The sequence below is a fragment of the Aotus nancymaae genome, unplaced genomic scaffold (assembly GCF_030222135.1).
Source record: "Aotus nancymaae isolate 86718 unplaced genomic scaffold, 86718_ANA_hifiasm-v0.15.2.pri h1tg000006l, whole genome shotgun sequence".
NCBI classification, from domain to species: Eukaryota; Metazoa; Chordata; class Mammalia; order Primates; family Aotidae; genus Aotus; species Aotus nancymaae.
The window spans coordinates 91,602,161-91,620,266 of record NW_026988417.1 but is presented as its reverse complement, the minus strand read 5'-3'; the positions used below and the strand labels follow the sequence as shown (position 1 = coordinate 91,620,266).

Genomic DNA, 18,106 nt, shown 5'->3' with positions numbered 1-18,106 from the left:
CCTCAGGCTTCTAAAGTGCTGTTATTACCGGTGTGAGCCATCTTGCCTGGTCTCATAGTTCTTTATATGTTTAACTGGCTCGGTGTAGTGTTTTTTTTTTTTTTTTTTTTTTTTTTTTTTAAAACGGAGTTTCGCTCTTGTTACCCAGGCTGGAGTGCAATGGCGCAATCTCAGCTTACTGCAACCTCCGCCTCCTAGGTTCAGGCAATTCTCCTGCCTCAACCTCCTGAGTAGCTGGGATTACAGGCACACGCCACCGTGCCCAGCTAATTTTTTTGTATTTTTAGTAGAGACTGGGTTTCACCATGTTGACCAGGATGGTCTCGATCTCTTGACCTCGTGATCCACCCGCCTCAGCTTCCCAAAGTGCTGAGATTACAGGCGTAAGCCACCGTGCCCGGCCTTGTTGTTTTGAAAAAAGATTGATTTTTTTTTTTTTTTGAGACGGAGTCTCATTCTGTCACCCAGCCTGGAGAGCAGTGGCGTGATCTTGGCTCATTGCAACCTCCACCTCCCAGGTTCAAGCGATTCTCCCACCTCAACCTCCCTAGTAGCTGGGACTACAGGCATGTGCCATCACGCCCGGCTAATTTTTTGTAATTTTAGTAGAGATAGTGTTTCACCATGTTAGCCAGGATGGTCTCGATATCCTTACCTCTGGATCTGCCTGCCTTGGCCTCCCAAAGTGTTGGGATTATAGGCATGAGCCACTGCGCCCAGCCGATTTAATTATTTTTAAAAATCCAGAGTGTAGCACTTGACCTTGTTCAGGGTTTTCTTCCCTTATCTTTTTCTTTTTTATTGATAATGGGGTGGCAGTTGCTGACAAAATACCAAGTACATGTTGAAATATGTCTCATTTTTCTGTCTAGGTAAGGTTACCAAGCATTAATTATAGGATTATGAAATATACAATTTGGAAGGCTCTTCATACAACATTTGTATTGATGAGACAATGGAATTTCCCTTTGACTTTTCCTTTGGTATTGTAATTCAGAGAATAATCAGTTTAATTTTTCTAAAGGAGAATCATCTTGGGATAATAATGTTTAAGTGTAACTTTAATGTTCCCTGAGTTTATCTTCAAGGTATTAGAGAAAATATTATACAGGTATGCCTCATTTTACTGTGCTTTACAAATAATGCCTTTTCTATAAATTGAAAGTTTGTGGAAATCCTGTGTCAGACAATTCTGTTGATGCCGTTTTCTCAGTGGCATGTGCTTGCTTGGTAATTCTCACAGTATTTCAAACTTTCTGATTATTATATCTGTTATGATCGGTGATCAGTGCTCTTTGATGTTGCTATTATAATTGTTTTGGGGTGCCATGAATGTTGGCCATATAAGACAGCAAACTCAATTGATAAATGTTATATGTGTTCTGACTGCTCCACTGACCGGCCATTCCCATCTTCTTGTCCTTGGGTCTACCTATTCCCTGAGACACAACAATATTGAAATTAAGCCAATTGATAGCCCTACATTGGCCTCTACATGTTATAGTGAAAGAAAGAGTTGCATGTCTCTCACTTTAAATTAAAAGCTAGAAATTACTAAGCTTATGCGGAAGACATGTCAAAAGCCAACACAGGCCGAAAGCTAGGTCTCTTGCACCAAACGAGTTAGCCAGGTTGTGAAAGCAAAGGAAAAGTTCTTGAAAGAAATGAAAAGTCCTGCTCCAGCAAACACATGAATGATGAGAAAGCAAAGCAGCCTTATTGCTGATATAGAGAAAGTTCAAGTGGTCTGGGTAGTAAATAAAACCAGCTACAACATTCCCTTAAGACAAAGCCTAATCCTTAGTAAGGCCCTAACTGTGTTCAGTGTTATGAAGGCTGAGAGAGGTGGGGATACGGCAGAATAAAAGTTGAAAGTGGGCTGGGCGCTTTGGCTTACACTTGTAATCCTAACACTTTGGGAGGCTGAGGCGGGCGGATCACGAGGTCAGGAGTTTGAGACCAGCCTGGCCTATATGGTGAAACCCTGTCTCTACTAAAAAAATTTGCCAGGTGTGGTGGTGCTCGCCTGTAGTGCCAGCTACTCAGGAAGCTGAGGCAGAAGAATCGCTTGAACCCAGGAGGCAGAGGTTGCAGTGAGCCAAGATCGTGCCACTGCACTCCAACCTGGGGAAAGACTCCATCTGAAAAAAAAAAAAAAATTGAAAGCTACCAGAGGTCGGTTATGAGGTTTAAGGAAAGAAGCCACTTTCATAAGCACTCCAGCCTGGGCGACAGAGCAAGACTCTGTCTCAAAAGTTGAAAGCTAGCAGATGTCAGTTATGAAGTTTAAGGAAAGAAGCCACTTCCATAAAAGTACAAGGTGGAGCAGCAAATGCAGATATAGAAATTGTACCAAACTATCCAGAGGATCTAGCTAAGGTAATTGATTAAGGAGGTTACACTAAACAACAGATTTTCAATGTAAACAAAACAGCCTTCTACTGGAAGAATATGCCATCTAGGACTTTGCTAGCTAGAGAGAAGTCAGTGCCTAGCTTCAAAGCTACAAAGTACAGGCTGACTCTTGTTAGGGGATGTTGCAGTTGATGACTTTAAGTTGAAGCCAGTGCTCATTTGCCATTCCCAAAATCTTAAGAGTCCTTAAGGATGATGCTAAATCTACTCTGCCCATGCTCGAGGAATGGAGCAACAAAGCCTGGTTGACAGTGTATTGATTTATGGCATGGTTTACTGAAAACTTAAAGCCTACTGTTGAAACCCCACTGCCTAGAAGAAAAGTTTCCTTTCAAAATAGGTGATCATTGATGATGCCCAAGAGCTCTGATGAAGACGAATTGTTTTCATGCCTCTTAACACAGCGTACTTTATGCAGCCTGTGGAGCAACAAAGAAGAATTTTGACTTTTAAGTCTTATTATTTATTAATAAGAACTACATTTCATAAGGCTATAGGTGCTGTAGATAGTGATTCCTTTGATGGATCTGGACAAAGTAAATTGAAAACCTGGAAAGGATTCAGCATTCTGGATGTCATTAAGAACATTCATGATTCATGGGAGGTCAGAACAAGAGTTAGGAAGAATCTGATTCCAACCTGTATTGATGACTTTGAAGGGTTCAAGACGTTAGTGGGAGAAGTTACTGCAGATAGAGAGCAAGAGACCTATAGTAAGAAATGGAGCCTGAAGATGTTACTGAATTGTTGCAATCTCATGATAAAACCTCAATGGGTAAGGAGTTGCGTCTTATGGGTGAGCCAAAAAAAAAAAAAAAGGTTTCTTGAGCTGGAATCTACTCCTGGTGAAGATGCTGTGAATATTGTTGAAATTACAACAAGGATTAAGAATATTACATAAACTTGAATTGATAAAGCAACCCCAGGGTTTGGGAGGCCATACTCCAATTTTGAAAGAAATTCTGTATGTAAAATGCTTACAAACAGCATTTCGTGTTATAGAGAAATGAAAAAATGCGTCTTTTGTGAAATGAAGATTCAGTCAGTGTGACAAACTTTGTTGTTGTCTTATGTTAAGAAATTGCCACAGCCACCCCAGTCTTTAGCAACCACTACTATAATCAGTCAGCAGCCATGAACATCTAGGCAAGGCCTTCCCATCAGCAAGATTACCACTCTCTGTAGACTCAGATGATAGCATTTTTAGCAATAGAATTTTTTTTTTTTTTAACCTGGCAACTTTCATTTAAAGCAATAGAATTTTTAGTTAAGGTATGTGCATTTTTTTTTTCCTAGATATAATGCTATTTCAGACATAAGATAGACTACAGTATAGTGTAAACATAACTTTTATATGCACTGGGAAACCAGAAAATTTGTTTTGACCCTCCTTAGAGATAGTCCCTTTTTTGTGATATTCACTTAGAGCTGAACTCACAATATATCCAAGGTATGCCTCTTTATATAATATGTCAGGTATGTATAAGCTATTATATATTATCTAGCAATAAAACTATTTTAACAGAAGTAAGTATATACAGATCTATTAAAACCGGTACACATTATTTCAGAACATATCTATGCAGCATTACTTAATCTTTATTATTTTTCCAGTTAGGTGTTTGATTAAATGCAGAATCACATTTAATCATTTTCCCCACTCCTAGCACAGCACTCTCATTTCTTCTTGACTGATTTGTTCCTCTGAAAAATCAGTCATCCTGTTCCTCGCCTTCTTTTTTTGAGATTTTCCCTCTGTCACCCAGGCTGGAGTGCAGTGGCACAATCTTGTCTAATGGCAACCTCCGCCTCTTGGATTCAAGTGATTCTAGTGCCTCAGCTTCCTGAGTAGCTGGAATTACAGGCACACACCACCATGCCTGGCTAAATAATTGTTTTGTATTTTTAGTAGAGATTGGGTTTCACCATGTTGGCCAGGCTGGTCTCGAACTCCTGACCTCAAGTGATCTGCAACCCTCTCAGCCTCCTAAAGTGTTGGGATTACAGGCTTGAGCCACCTAGCCTTTTATTTTTTTTATTTTTTATTTTTTTGAGACCAAGTCTTGCTCTGTCTCCTAGGCTGGAGTGCAGTGGCACGATCTTGGCTCACTGAAACCTCCCTCCCTCTCCCGAGTTCAAGTGATTCTCCTGCTTCAGCCTCCCAAGTAGCTGAGTCTACAGGTGCACACCACCACACCCAGCTAATTTTTTCTATTTTAGTAGAGACGGGGTTTCACCATGTTGCCCAGGCTGGTCTTGAACTCCTGAGCTCTAGCAATCTGCCTGCTTCAGCCTCCCAAAGTGCTAGGATTACAGGTGTGAGCCACTATGCCCAGCCTCTTCGCCTTCTTTTATAGTTAAGTGTTTCTTCTGTGTTTCTCTTAAATAACTGCTTGCTTATGTCTGTCATAGCACTTAGCACACTGTAGTTGTCTCTCTGCCTCATTTCTATGAATTCTGTTGAGTGATGAGTTTCAGAGTGTCTTGGGTCTCTAGGTATAGCAGAAAATCTGTTATGTAGTAGGCATAGGATAACATATTTTTTAAATGAAAGCAATGGAGAGCTCTCATTATTTGCTACTGTAATAGCAACTAGCATTTTACATTTTTTTTCCTAAATGTTTGGGGTAAACATAAAATTTACCATCTTAACTATTTTTAGGTGTACAGTTCAGTTAATGTTAAGTACTTTGTGCAACCAGTTACTTTGCGACTAATCTCCAGAACTCCTGTTCATTTTTCAAAACTTTGTAAACTCTATAACCCATTAAACTCCCCATTACCCCTTCTTCTTAGCTAGTGACAACCACCATTCTTTTTGTTTCTATGAATTTGATTTCTTATACCTCATATAAGTGGAATTGTATAGTATTTTGGTTTTTTTGGAGCAGGGGGCCTGACTTATTAATGCAATGTTCTTAGCTTCTCCTCATGTTTTATCAAGTGTTAGAATTTCTTTCATTAGAGTTTTTAAATATTTCATCATGTATATATATATACTTTTTTTTCATTTATCTGTGGATGGACAGTTGGGTTGTTTCCACCTTTTGACTGTTGTGAATAATGTTGCTTTTAACATGGGGGTGCAACTATCATTTTTTGACATTGACTTTTTATTTTTAGATGGGCACTCTGGTTTTTTAAAAATGATAAAAGCAAAACTTGGCAAGCAAACCTACGACTGATCTCTAAGTTTGATACCGTTGAAGACTTTTGGGCGTAAGTAGCCATTTGTTTTAGAATGTTTGTTGTTTTATTAGCTGTGTAGTCTTTTATTTTTAAGTTGAATTCACAAAATGAAGTGTGAGGTGAACAGTTAATGAATGTTCATCTATTTTTTTTTGTTCATCTATTTTTTTATCTTCTCACAAATGTTTGAATTGGTGATTATGCTTTATTAGTTTTACAAAACTTCAATCTTGTCATCCCTCAGCCCTGATTATTCTGTTTCTTGTCCTGAGATATCCTTTGCTCAGGAATCCTTTATTGCCCTTAGAACTTTTGACAATTAGTTGGAACTTGTTCTTCTCTTGGTTGACAAGATACATTTGCCTCATAACCAGGTGTTCCAGTGCATTATTGGGTCCTCATTTTTGCGAACTGTTTTTATTGGAACATATGGAATTTCCTGTATCACAGATTTTAAGATATCAAAGGCTGAAATGTTCAGAGTTCAGGGTTTGTCAAGGAATGCCAGTATCTGTCATGATACTTTATTCATTTCATTATACTTTGATCAATATCAAGAAGAATATTTGAAATATTTTTTGAAATTTTGTTTCTGATATAGTAAAAAGCTAAGAATTGGGATCATCAAGTTTTTCATGACTTCAAAACAAAATTTAAGACTGGGCTCAGTGGCTCATGCCTGTAATACTAATACTTTGGGAGGCTGAGGCAGGAAGATCACTTGTGTCCAGGAGTTCAAGACCAGCCTGGTCAACATGAGTTCCTGTTTATCTATAAAATATAAAAATTGTAAAGTCTAAATTAAGAAGTTTTGAGAATTGATTCTCTTAAAAACAAAGTTAATCCAGTGTGTCTAATTTACTTGGAGAATGAGTAGGGAGGAACTATTTGAGACCATGAAAGACAAAAGTCTTTAATAAGCATAAACGCATTGAAACTTAATAATAACTACATTTAAGTCCTAATAATTTATAGGTCTAGTTAAACTAGGGTTATTATTCTTTGCCCGTCATCAAAACATCAAGTAGTTTTTCTTCTATAATTATGTTTATTTAGAACTCCAGCCTTTTGCACCAAAAAAAAAAAAAAAAAAAAAAAAAAGCTCTTCATTCTCCTACAGAGGAAAAGGCAGCCTTGAGTCACCCTCCCCAATCAGATTTGCATTTATCTAGTTTGTTTGACTTTTACCAGTTTACATAATTGTACCCTCTAATTAGAACAGTGCCTCCACACTTCAGTTATATGTAATTAATGTCATTGCATAGTAGATTTTTAAACTGTAATTTAGAGATATGAAGAACTTTTTAGTTTTCTATACATGTGTGAGCCACTTCTTAACTTGTTTTTTTTTTTTCTAGCAAATTTATTGCAAATAACCATCGAGTCCTTTTGTATTTTTCCAGACTGCATAGTCTTAGGATTCTGTTTAGATGTGCTATTACAAAGTCTCATTATGAACTTGAAAGACCTTTGAGCACCACGGAAGAGAAAGAAGGCAGCAAAAAGAAAAAAGTATTTTCTTGAAGGTCATTCCCACAATATCCATTTATTTTATGAAATTAGTAGCGCTAATTTTTTTTTTTTTTTGGGACGGAGTTTTGCTCCTGTTGCCCAGGCTAGAGTGCAATGGTGTGATCTTGGCTCACTGCAACCTCCGCCTCCTGGGTTCAAGCGATTCTTCTGCCTCAGCCTCCCAAGTAGCTGGAATTACAGGCATGCGCCACCACACTTGGCTAATATTTGTATTTTTAGTAGAGATGGGGTTTCACCACGTTGGCCAGGCTGGTCTTGAACTCCTGAACTGAGGTGAACTGCCCACCTCAGCCTCCAAAGTGCTGGGATTACAGGCGTGAGCCACTGCACCTGGCCCATAGTCACTTAGTATCCAGCTGCTTTTGTTGCCTAGTGGAGGCTGTCATTGATAATGTAGTTTGGAGTTACCATTAGGTAGTGACTCTGCAAACCGTATGTGATCTTAGGTTGTCTCACCTAAACGATATTTATGTATTATATTGTGGGATTTGATCTAAAGGATGCCAAATTCTTTCTTAAATCTTTACCTGAAATACTCCTAGATGGGGTTAACATAGCACCAGGAGAACCAGACTAAGGATAATAGAATCATCCATGGTCTAAGCTAAGATCATTATTTCTGCCATCTAATATTGGAGACAGGCAAAAGATTCTTAAGAGTTGATAATTTTTTAAAAATCAATTTTGCTGTAAGTGACTACAGGAGATCAAATGATCTAAACCTCTTGCCTTCAGGCAAGCGACTGAGTCATTGCAGATGTTATTCTGTTATTTGGGAAATAGTTTAGAAATACAGATTCCAGGGTTTCATTTCATATTTAGGTGATTATAATCCCAAGAGGTAGTGCTTGGAACTATATTTTTCTAAAATCATTTTTAAAATGATTATTCTGTTGACTGACCAGCGACAGTTAGTGGTGTTTGCGAACCGTTGGTCTATTCTCCTCTTGGATACCCTCGAGGATAATAATGTTGACTATTTCAGTCACACAATCTCGATGGTCAGAAAGTTCATCTTTTCTGTTTTTTTTTTTTTTTTCTAATGTGTATGTGAAAAAACAAAACTGTTGATAAACTTCAGAAATTATTTCATTTACTTAAAGCCACCATATACCTCTCTTCTCAGTTTCTTATATACACACATATGTATGCACCCAGTTAACTAACATATAAAAATATATTTTTGTCAGGTCAATTACTAGAAATTTTTTTGAAAATTATACCTGTCATCCGAAGTTGATTATTGAACTGCTTTTAAGATCTGTTTTGTCCTTTTAAGAAATTGGCTTCTTAGAAACGAGTAGACATGAACTTTTATCTATTTATTTTTCATATTTTCTAAATGTATATATATGTAAGCACCTAAACTCTGTATTACATATTCTGTGTTTTTAATTGTCATTTTCTTTTACCTAGTCTGTACAACCATATCCAGTTGTCTAGTAATTTAATGCCTGGCTGTGACTACTCACTTTTTAAGGTATGCATAATTGGTGATTTTTATATATTTATTATAGGACTGGGCCATTTGGTATTCATTAAGAAATCTTGCCATAAACTTAGGAGTATTTGATAGTATGGTGAGCAGGCTGATAATTTAATTGGCTTTAGTATGCTTTAGTATAAATATATCTTACTCTTTTTGTTTATAAAAATTGAGAGAGAGTTATTCTGTGGGTACCATACTGAGATTGATTTTGATGAGAGCTTTGATTATCCAGTCTACTCCTTCCTTTATATACTTGAGCAGACTGAGTTTACCAGGCATTCTTCACCTTAGGAGCATAGGCCCTTGGAATACTTATTATTGGGATTTGTCAGGTGTGGGGACAGGACATTCATTAACTGAAACTGAATAGTTTTTGCATGTATTTTCTAGATATAGAAGTGTACAGAGCTTCTAAAATATGTTTGCTACTTAGAAAAAGAACCTTCAAATTAAGTGAAACTCAAGATTACTAGCTAATAAGTGACACAGTCAGGACTGTAATTCTGCAGTGTCATGCCTCTGGTGTTAAGTTTTATGTGCTTTTTAAAAACTACATCAGTGACAGTTTTATGGAGAATAAACTAAGAAGTTAACAGTGTTATTGCTCATTGTTTCTGATGATTATCTCTCAAAGTCAAGGTAACAATATTGTGTAATACTGTTGTCTTCTAACCCTGTAGGATGGTATTGAGCCTATGTGGGAAGATGAGAAAAACAAACGGGGAGGACGATGGCTAATTACATTGAACAAACAGCAGAGACGAAGTGACCTCGATCGCTTTTGGCTAGAGACAGTAAGGTTTTAAAAGTATAAAGCAGTTTTAGAGGTAGTTTTGGAATACTGAAACTTAATATATGTTACATTTTACATTTGTTACTTGATTTAAGAGGAAAGAAGGATGCCCAGCACTAGAAAATCAGGGTCAGTAATTACTTTTGTTCTGTCATGTGACTTCTGTTTATGTATAGTAAAACATCCTACCATATTGTAAGTCAGATATTCGAGTGATTGGCAGTTGACTCTCACCCCCAATTTTGTGGTCATTTCATTAACCCCAAAATTATAGAACCTTACATTTTGTATGATTGAAGTTTTTCCAACTCATTTACAGCATTGCTATATGTATACTAAAATTTTAAATATTTATATTTTTAGAGCTGGGGCCTTGTTGTGTTACCCAGGCTGGAGTGCAGATATTTTTTTATACGGCTCACTTCAGCCTCACCCTTTGGGTTCAAGCAACCCTCCCACCTCAGCCTCTTAAGTAGCTTGGACTACAGGTGTGTGCCACCATGCCCAGCTAATTTTTAAAATCTTTTTGTAGAAATAGGATCTTGATATGTTGTCCAGGTTAGTCTCAAACTCCTGGCCTCAAGTGATCCTCCCACTTGAGCCTCTCAAAGTGCTGGAATTACTGATGTGAGTCACTGTGCCTGTCCCACTAAACTTTTTAGATCAGTGAAGCAAACAATAAAATTGTTGTGTACTGTCATTCGACCTATACGTTGTGATATAACTGGAACTTTTGCCTTAACAAGACAAATTAAATATGAGATAATAGGCATTTTCTGTAGACAGAGGTTCCAAACCCCAAGTTTTAGGAATGGGATTTGTAGTCTCCTTTGTATCCCTAGCACTTGAAAGAGTGCCTGGTTTATAGTTAGCACTTACTAAGTTAATCACTTAAAATGTTGGAATAAGTGACTATTTTGTTTTTTTAAAGACAGGGTCTTGCTCTGTCTGTCACCCAGGCTGTAGTGCAGTGGGGCCATCATAGCTCACTGTAGGGCTCAAGCAATCATCCTGCCTTGGCCTGTCAAGTAGTTGGGACTACAGGTGCATGTCAGCACACCTAGCTACTGAATGAATGGCTTTTTAAGAAGTAATTTAATTCTGTTTTTGAGGGGGAAGATCATCAGCAAGTATCATTTTGGAATTCCACATTAAAAAGTCAGGACATTTCCACTTTTCAGTTAAAAAAAATGTTATGGAGATGAATGGTAGTAGTGATGGTTGTACAACAATTTTGAATTTACTTAACGCCACTGAACTGTACACTTAGAAATGGTTAAAATGGTAAATTTTGTTATTGATGTTTTACCACAATTAAGAAACCCAATAGGGCCAGGCTCACACCTGTAATCTTACCACTTCAGGAGGCCAAGCCAGGTATTTCACTCAGTGAAACTCACAAGTTCAAGACCAGTTTGGGTAACATGGGAAAACCCTGTCTCTACAAAAAATACAAAAATTAACTAGGTGTGGTGACATGTGCCAGTATGTAGGCCCAGCTACTCAGGAAGCTGAGGTGGGAGGATCTCTTAAGCCCAGGAGGTTGAGGCTGCAGTGAGCTGTGATGGTGTTACTGTACTCCAGCCAGGGTGACAGAGCAAGACCCTTTCTCAAAAACAACAAAAAACCTCAAACCATTAACAACTATTGATAAAAAATAAGAACAAGAGGCAATTAACCATGAATGAATATTTCTGTTATTCTGTTGTTTGCTTGTAAATAGAAGCAGCAGCAGAGCAAATGAATATTATAAAGTCAGCTTTTATATCTGCCATGATATTAACTGCCAAATTTGCTGAAAAAGGTGAGGACAACTGTTAATGTTTTTGGTAATAAATAAATGAATGAATATTTAAAAGTCAGGACAAATCTGTATATGCAAATAAAATTTAGACATTTAAAAAGTTAACTCTTGATTTAAAAGCTTTCTTTACTTTTGTGTCTATACGAATATAGAAGAGACATTTGCAGTGTAATAGCTTGTTTATAATCTATTAAATGTAATTTGGGATTTTTTTTTTAAGCTTCTGTGCCTTATTGGAGAATCTTTTGATGACTACAGTGACGATGTATGTGGCGCTGTTGTTAATGTTAGAGCTAAAGGAGATAAGATAGCAATATGGACTACTGAATGTGAAAACAGAGAAGCTGTTACACATATAGGGTAAGTTTTGCTCTTTGCCTACTTATTTTTACAATATTAAAATGACTAAAAGAAGTTATTTTATTTGTAGCTTTAGATATACTTTGGTGTGTAGATTCTATTTTCCTTGTTTTCATGAACTCTTTTATAAGTTTGAATGGCTCTGTTGGTGCTCAGTGTCTTGTTCATATATATATTTGTGGTTTTTGTTTTTGATTTTGTTTTTTTTACACTGCTATTTTATTTATTTATTTATTTATTTATTTTGAGAGAGAGTCTCACTCTGTTCCTCAGGCTGTGTAGTACAGTGGCATGATCTAGGCTCACTGCAACCTCCACCTCTCAGATTCCAGCAGTTCTCATGTCTCAGCCTTCAAGTAGCTGGGAATACTGGTGCATGCCACCATGCTCGATTAATTTTTGTATTTTTAGTAGAGACCAGGTTTTGCCATGTTGACCAGGCTGGTGTTTAACTCCTGGCCTCAAGTGATCCATCCACCTTGGCCTCCCGAAGTGCTGGGATTACAGGCGTGAGCCACTGCACCCAGCCTTGTTTATATGTTTTTTATTTCTGTAAAATTTTTTTTTCTCAGCAGTAAAGTATATAACCACTAGAGCACTCCTTTGGCATGTAGCATTTTTTTTTATTCATTCACCAAATGAGAATGTATTATTTCCTACTTTGAAAGTACTGTTTGAAAAAAGTACTACTTTGAAAAGAGCTAATGTATGCTCATAATAAAAATAATTCAGTGAGTATTGACAAATAGTCTATGTGCATTTAAAGCATGTGTGTTTACTACATAGAATTTTCATTAAATTTATATGACATATCTTGGTTTTTATCCATATTTAAAACCCACATATGTGGGGGTTTTTGACCACTTTTGGAAATTTTATTCTTTGCAAAAAATGGTGTTTTTTTTTTTGTTGTTGTTGTTGTTGTTTTTGTTTTGTTTTGTGTTTTGAGACAGGGTCTTACTGTGTTACTCAGGCAAGAGTGCAGTGGTGCAGTCATGGCTCACTGTAGCCTCAGCCTCCTGGTGATCCTCCCACCTCAGCCACCAGAGTAGCTGGAACTGCAGGCGCGTACCACCACGTCTGGCTAATTTTTTTTTGTACATTTTGTAGAGAAGAGATTTTGCCATGTTGCCCAGACTGGTCATGAACTCCTGGACTTGATCAAGCCACCTTAGCCTTTCAAAGTGCTGAGATTACAGGCGTGAGCCACCATGCTAAACCAGCTGGCATTTTTTTTCTAAGATTTCTTTTTACCTCAATTATATTAGTAATATTTGACTCACAATTTTATGTTAAAATTAAGTGCTGGTCAGTCAGTGGTCACAAAATGTTTGGTTTGCCCCGTTGTGATTTTTTTTCAAATATTATTACTTTTTCTTTTTAAAATTAATTTTTTGAGACGAGTTACACTCTGTTGCCCAGGTTGGAGTGCAGTAGCGCGATCTCGGCTCAGTGCAACATCCACCTCTTGGGCTTAAGTGACTCTCTTGCCTCAGCCTACTGAAAAGCTGGGATCACAGGCCTGAGCCACTACAGCGTTTTTTGTAGAGACAAGGCTTTTGCTATGTTGGCCAAGCTGGTGTTGAACTCCTGACCTCAAGTGATCTGCCTGTCTCAGCCTCCCAAATTGCTGGGATTTCAGGCATGAACCACCGCTCTCAGCCATGTATTTTTCTGTGAACATAATTTATTTCTAGATCAAAAGGTATAGGGATTTTCTACATTTCATGCTGTATAGGGTTCAGTAAGAGAAAGGAGTTGATTTGTCATCATATTTTAATGTTTCTGCCAACATCAAAACCTAATTGTGGAAGTTTTACTTTATTTTAAACAAGAGTTAGAGAAATTAAGAATTTTTTTCTACCGAAGTTTTGTATTTTTGTCGATATTAAATGCTTTTGAGTCTGTATTAAGACTGCAGATTTTCAAAGAAAGATTTTTTTTTTTTAACCCTTCCAATTTGCATTGGTCTTGCTTTCTGGCATTTTTAATAATTAAGTATAATTGAAAGGAATGCATTGCATTATAATGCAATTTTTTTTTTTTTTTTTTTGAGACGGAGTATCGTTCTTGTTACCCAGGCTGGAGTGCAATGGCGCGATCTCGGCTCACCGCAACCTCCGCCTCCTGGGTTCAGGCAATTCTCCTGTCTCAGCCTCCTGAGTAGCTGGGATTACAGGCACGTGCCACCATGCCCAGCATTTTTTTTTTTTTTGTATTTTTAGTAGAGACGGGGTTTCACCATGTTGACCAGGATGGTCTTGATCTCTTGACCTCGTGATCCACCCGCCTCGGCCTCCCAAAGTGCTGGGATTATAGGCGTGAGCCACCACGCCCGGCCTATAATGCAAATTTGATAATTATCACTATAATGCAAATTTGATAATTACCATAAAATTTCTTTTTAATACTTTATTTTAGGGGGAAGGTGATAAATCTTTTGGAAGGTATGATAAAACTATCCTAGTATTGTGTTGGAGGATTTAACTCCATTAATATGTTTGTTCCTTTATTGATTGACTGATTGATTGATTGATTGAGACAGTTTCATTCTTGATGTCCAGGCTGGAGTGCATTCTCCTGCCTTAGCCTCCAGAGTAGCTGGGATTATAGGCATGCACCACCATGCCCAGCTAATTTTGTATTTTTAGTAGAGACAGGATTTCTCCATGTTGGTCAGGCTGGTCTTGAACTTCCGACCTCAGCTAATCTGCCCGCCTCAGCCTCCCAAAGTGCTGGGATTACAGGTGTGAGCCACTACCCCTGGCTATTCCTTTATTTGTATTTGATTTTGCTTATTTTTGAATTTTTGCTATATTTTTCTTTTTCTTTTTTTTTTTCGAGGCAGAGTCTCACTCTGTTGCCCATACTGGAGTGCAGTGGCGCGATCTCAGCTCACTGCAACCTCTGCCTCCCGGGTTCAAGCAATTCTCCTGCCTCAGCCTCCCAAGTAGCTGGGAGTACAGGCGCATGCCACCACACCCAGATAAGTTTTTGTTTTTAGTAGTGTTGGGGTTTCACCATCTCTATCTCCTGACCTTGTGATCCGCCTGCCTTGGCCTCCCAAAGTGCTGGGATTATAGGTATGAGCCACTGTGCCGGCCTTATTTTTTTCTTAAAGATTCAAATTTTTAAGGTGACCTATGAAGCTCTCTTCCTCTGAAAACTTGTCAGCCTTATCTCATATTCACTTTACTTATGAGCCATAGCCACACAGTCTAATTTTTATTTCTCAGCTTTCAGATGTGCTCCTTCTTTTAACGTTATCCTTTTGACCTCGTGATATTTAAAGGGGAGACTTCTCTAATTTTGTAGATGAGATTAGAATCTCCTTGTTATACAGTATCACAGCCCCTATATTTACTCTTTGGCACTTTTGACAAGTGCCATTTTGTTCTTGGAAACGTGTGCTTGAGTCACATCTTATTTGAAAATTAGATTGTAAAGTTAGTAAGTTAGAAATTATGTATGTTCTAAATTAATCTCTTAAGTGTTTAGTTTTTGTTTGTGCAGTCTTATGTAACAGATATGGTAAATGTAATTTGTATAGTAATATACAATATGTGCTAGGGTTCAGATGTGAAATGTAACATTTTAGATCAAAGAATGAAAATAAACATGTTTGTGTTACAGATTTCTGTTTAAGTACGCATGTGATACAGGTCTGTCATAGGTATTTGTGATTATTTGTGTTTTTTTTAATTAGACTGTAAATGCAGTGAGCCCAGGGACTGTCCTGGCTTTGTTCACTATTGATTTAGTAGTGATTATCATAGTACCAGAATAAATAACAGTATAATCATGTAGTAATGCTACCGTAATTTAGTAATAACATACCTGATTGGCTCTCAGATATTTTAAAAGTAATTAATGGCTGGGCGCAATGGCTCACACCTGTAATCCCAGCACTTTGGGAGGCCAAGGTGGGTGTATCGCCTGAGGTCAGGAGTTTGAGACCAGCTTGGTCAACATAGTGAAACCCCGACTCTACTAAAAATGCGAAATATTAGCCAGGTGTGGTGGCGAGTGCCTGTAATTCCAGGTACTCGGGAGGCTGAGGCAGGAGAATCGCTTGAACCTGGGAGGTGGAGGTTGTAGTGAGCTGAGATCGTGCCATTGCACTCCAGTCTGGGTACCAAAAGCAAAAATCCATAAATAAATAAATGTAATTAACCAAGAATATTGCAAAAATGGAAGAGTAGATTGTGCTAAAAGGAAAAGGCTGTATAATTTCCTATTGTACTCTCAAGTCTGTATTTTATAATATGAAGACTAGTAACACTAAATTTTTAAATTTATTTACTTCTTGTGAATAAAAATTAATGACTACTTCTTTTTTTCTCTTCTAGGAGGGTATACAAGGAAAGGTTAGGACTTCCTCCAAAGATAGTGATTGGTTATCAGTCCCACGCAGACACAGCTACTAAGAGCGGCTCCACCACTAAAAATAGGTTTGTTGTTTAAGAAGACACCTTCTGAGTATTCTCATAGGAGACTGCGTCAAGCAATCGAGATTTGGGAGCTGAACCAAAGCCTCTTCCAAAAGCAGAGTGGACTGCATTTAAATTTGATTTCCATCTAAATGTTGCTGAGATATAAGAGAAGTCTCATTTGCCTTTGTCTTGTACTTCTGTGTTCATATATATATATATTTTTTGGCTAGAGTGTCCACTATCCCAATCAAAGAATTATAGTACACATCCCCAGAATCCATAAATGTGTTCCTGGCCCACTCTGTAATAGTTCAATTGAATTACCATTAATTACATACACATTTTACCTATCCACAATATTCAGAAAACAACTTGGCATTTCTCTACTTTACAGGAAAAAAATTCTGTTGATGTTCTATTGTATGCAGGAGCATATTTTGCTGGTTTGAAAGATTATGATGCATACAGTTTTCTAGCAATTTTCTTTGTTTCTTTTTACAGCATTGTCTTTGCTGTACTCTTGCTGATGGCTGCTAGATTTTAATTTATTTGTTTCCCTACTTGATAATATTAGTGATTCTGATTTCAGTTTTTCATTTGTTTTGCTTTTGTTTTTTTCCTCATATAACATTGGTGAAGGATCCAGGAATATGACACAGAGGTGGAATAAACATTAATTTTGTGCATTCTTTGGTAATTTTTTTGTTTTTTTGTAACTACAAAGCTTTGCTACAAATTTATGCATTTCATTCAAATCAGTGATCTATGTTTGTGTGATTTCCTAAACATAATTGTGGATTATAAAAAATGTAACATCATAATTACATTCCTAACTAGAATTAGTATGTCTGTTTTTGTATCTTTATGCTGTATTTTAACACTTTGTATTACTTAGGTTATTTTGCTTTGGTTAAAAATGGCTCAAGTAGAAAAGCAGTCCCATTCATATTAAGACAGTGTACAAAACTGTAAATAAAATGTGTACAGTGAATTGTCTTTTAGACAACTAGATTTGTCCTTTTATTTCTCCATCTCTATAGAAGGAATTTGTACTTCTTATTGCAAGGCAGTCTCTATATTGTGTCTTCTTTTGTGGTGTCTTCCATGTGAACAGCATAAGTTTGGAGCACTAGTTTGATTATTATGTTGATTACAATTTTTAATAAATTGAATAGGTAGTATCATATATATGGAATTAAATTGATGTGACTATCTTTGTTTTTTTCTAAAGTAAGGCGCAGTCCTTCAGTCTTAGGTAAATAATGTACTCTCTTAATATGTTAATACTCATGAGAATTGGGATCTGACGCATCATCATTTGATTAGTAGCAACAGTGGTTGTAAAACTTGGTTGCTGAATTGAGTTGTTTGTATGTAAGTGTCAAAATGATAGTATAGTGAAAGGACAGGTGGTGGGGATGTATGCATTAAGAATTTTGTTAGTGTTGCAGTCTAAATTGAATGGAATAAACAGGTATTAAGACATATTTATAGTGATAAATTGTTGTAGTATGGTATTCTGTAAACTCGAAAACTTGATCTGCTCTTTGTAGATATCATTTGAAAACAAACTTGAAAATATTTTGTACATAGTACATACTTGTATAGTCCTGTGAAATGAAGTATGGCTATCAGACCAAAGGATAAGCCAAGCTCTAGGTAGCAGAATGGAAATTACTAGTTTGAGAGGAAAATTTGTCTTTGAATGGTGACTATGACTTAATCATTTTAAAACTGAAACTTGACAAAAACCATGTGTGAAATAAACATGAAATTAATAGCACTGATTTCATTGTAGAATTTTAAAATAGTTTAAAGGGTACCAAGGTTATCACAGTACTCTCTCAGTGCCACAAACACCTCTTGTTCAGTATTCTGGAAATACTGACTCTTTTGTTTTTATTATAATCTCAGCATACTGTACATAATATCTGCTGGTTAAACTTGGGTAATTGGTTAAGCTGACTTACTGTCTGTGTTGATATGTATAGTTCTGAGCACTTGAAGAGCTTGCTTAAAAGTGATGGTGTTAGTGGTATGTTGGCAATGGGTGGGACTGAAGTAGTGTATCTATTAGAAATTAATGTTGT

General features: G+C 37.0%; 1 protein-coding gene across 2 annotated transcripts in view; it reads left to right on the top strand.

Annotated features, from left to right (window-relative positions):
* The window catches only part of EIF4E (eukaryotic translation initiation factor 4E), a 43,423-nt gene extending 25,620 nt beyond the window's left edge, over positions 1 to 17,803 (top strand). For both annotated transcript variants that reach the window (XM_012474819.2, XM_064369469.1), the window contains exons 3-7: positions 5,539 to 5,634; positions 8,554 to 8,617; positions 9,307 to 9,420; positions 11,444 to 11,583; positions 15,933 to 17,803. In XM_012474819.2, the coding sequence (XP_012330242.1) occupies positions 5,539 to 5,634; positions 8,554 to 8,617; positions 9,307 to 9,420; positions 11,444 to 11,583; positions 15,933 to 16,047 (529 nt within the window). In that variant the 3' untranslated portion in view covers positions 16,048 to 17,803. The remainder of the gene's footprint in view (positions 1 to 5,538; positions 5,635 to 8,553; positions 8,618 to 9,306; positions 9,421 to 11,443; positions 11,584 to 15,932) is intronic.
* The last annotated feature ends 303 nt before the right edge of the window (positions 17,804 to 18,106 follow it).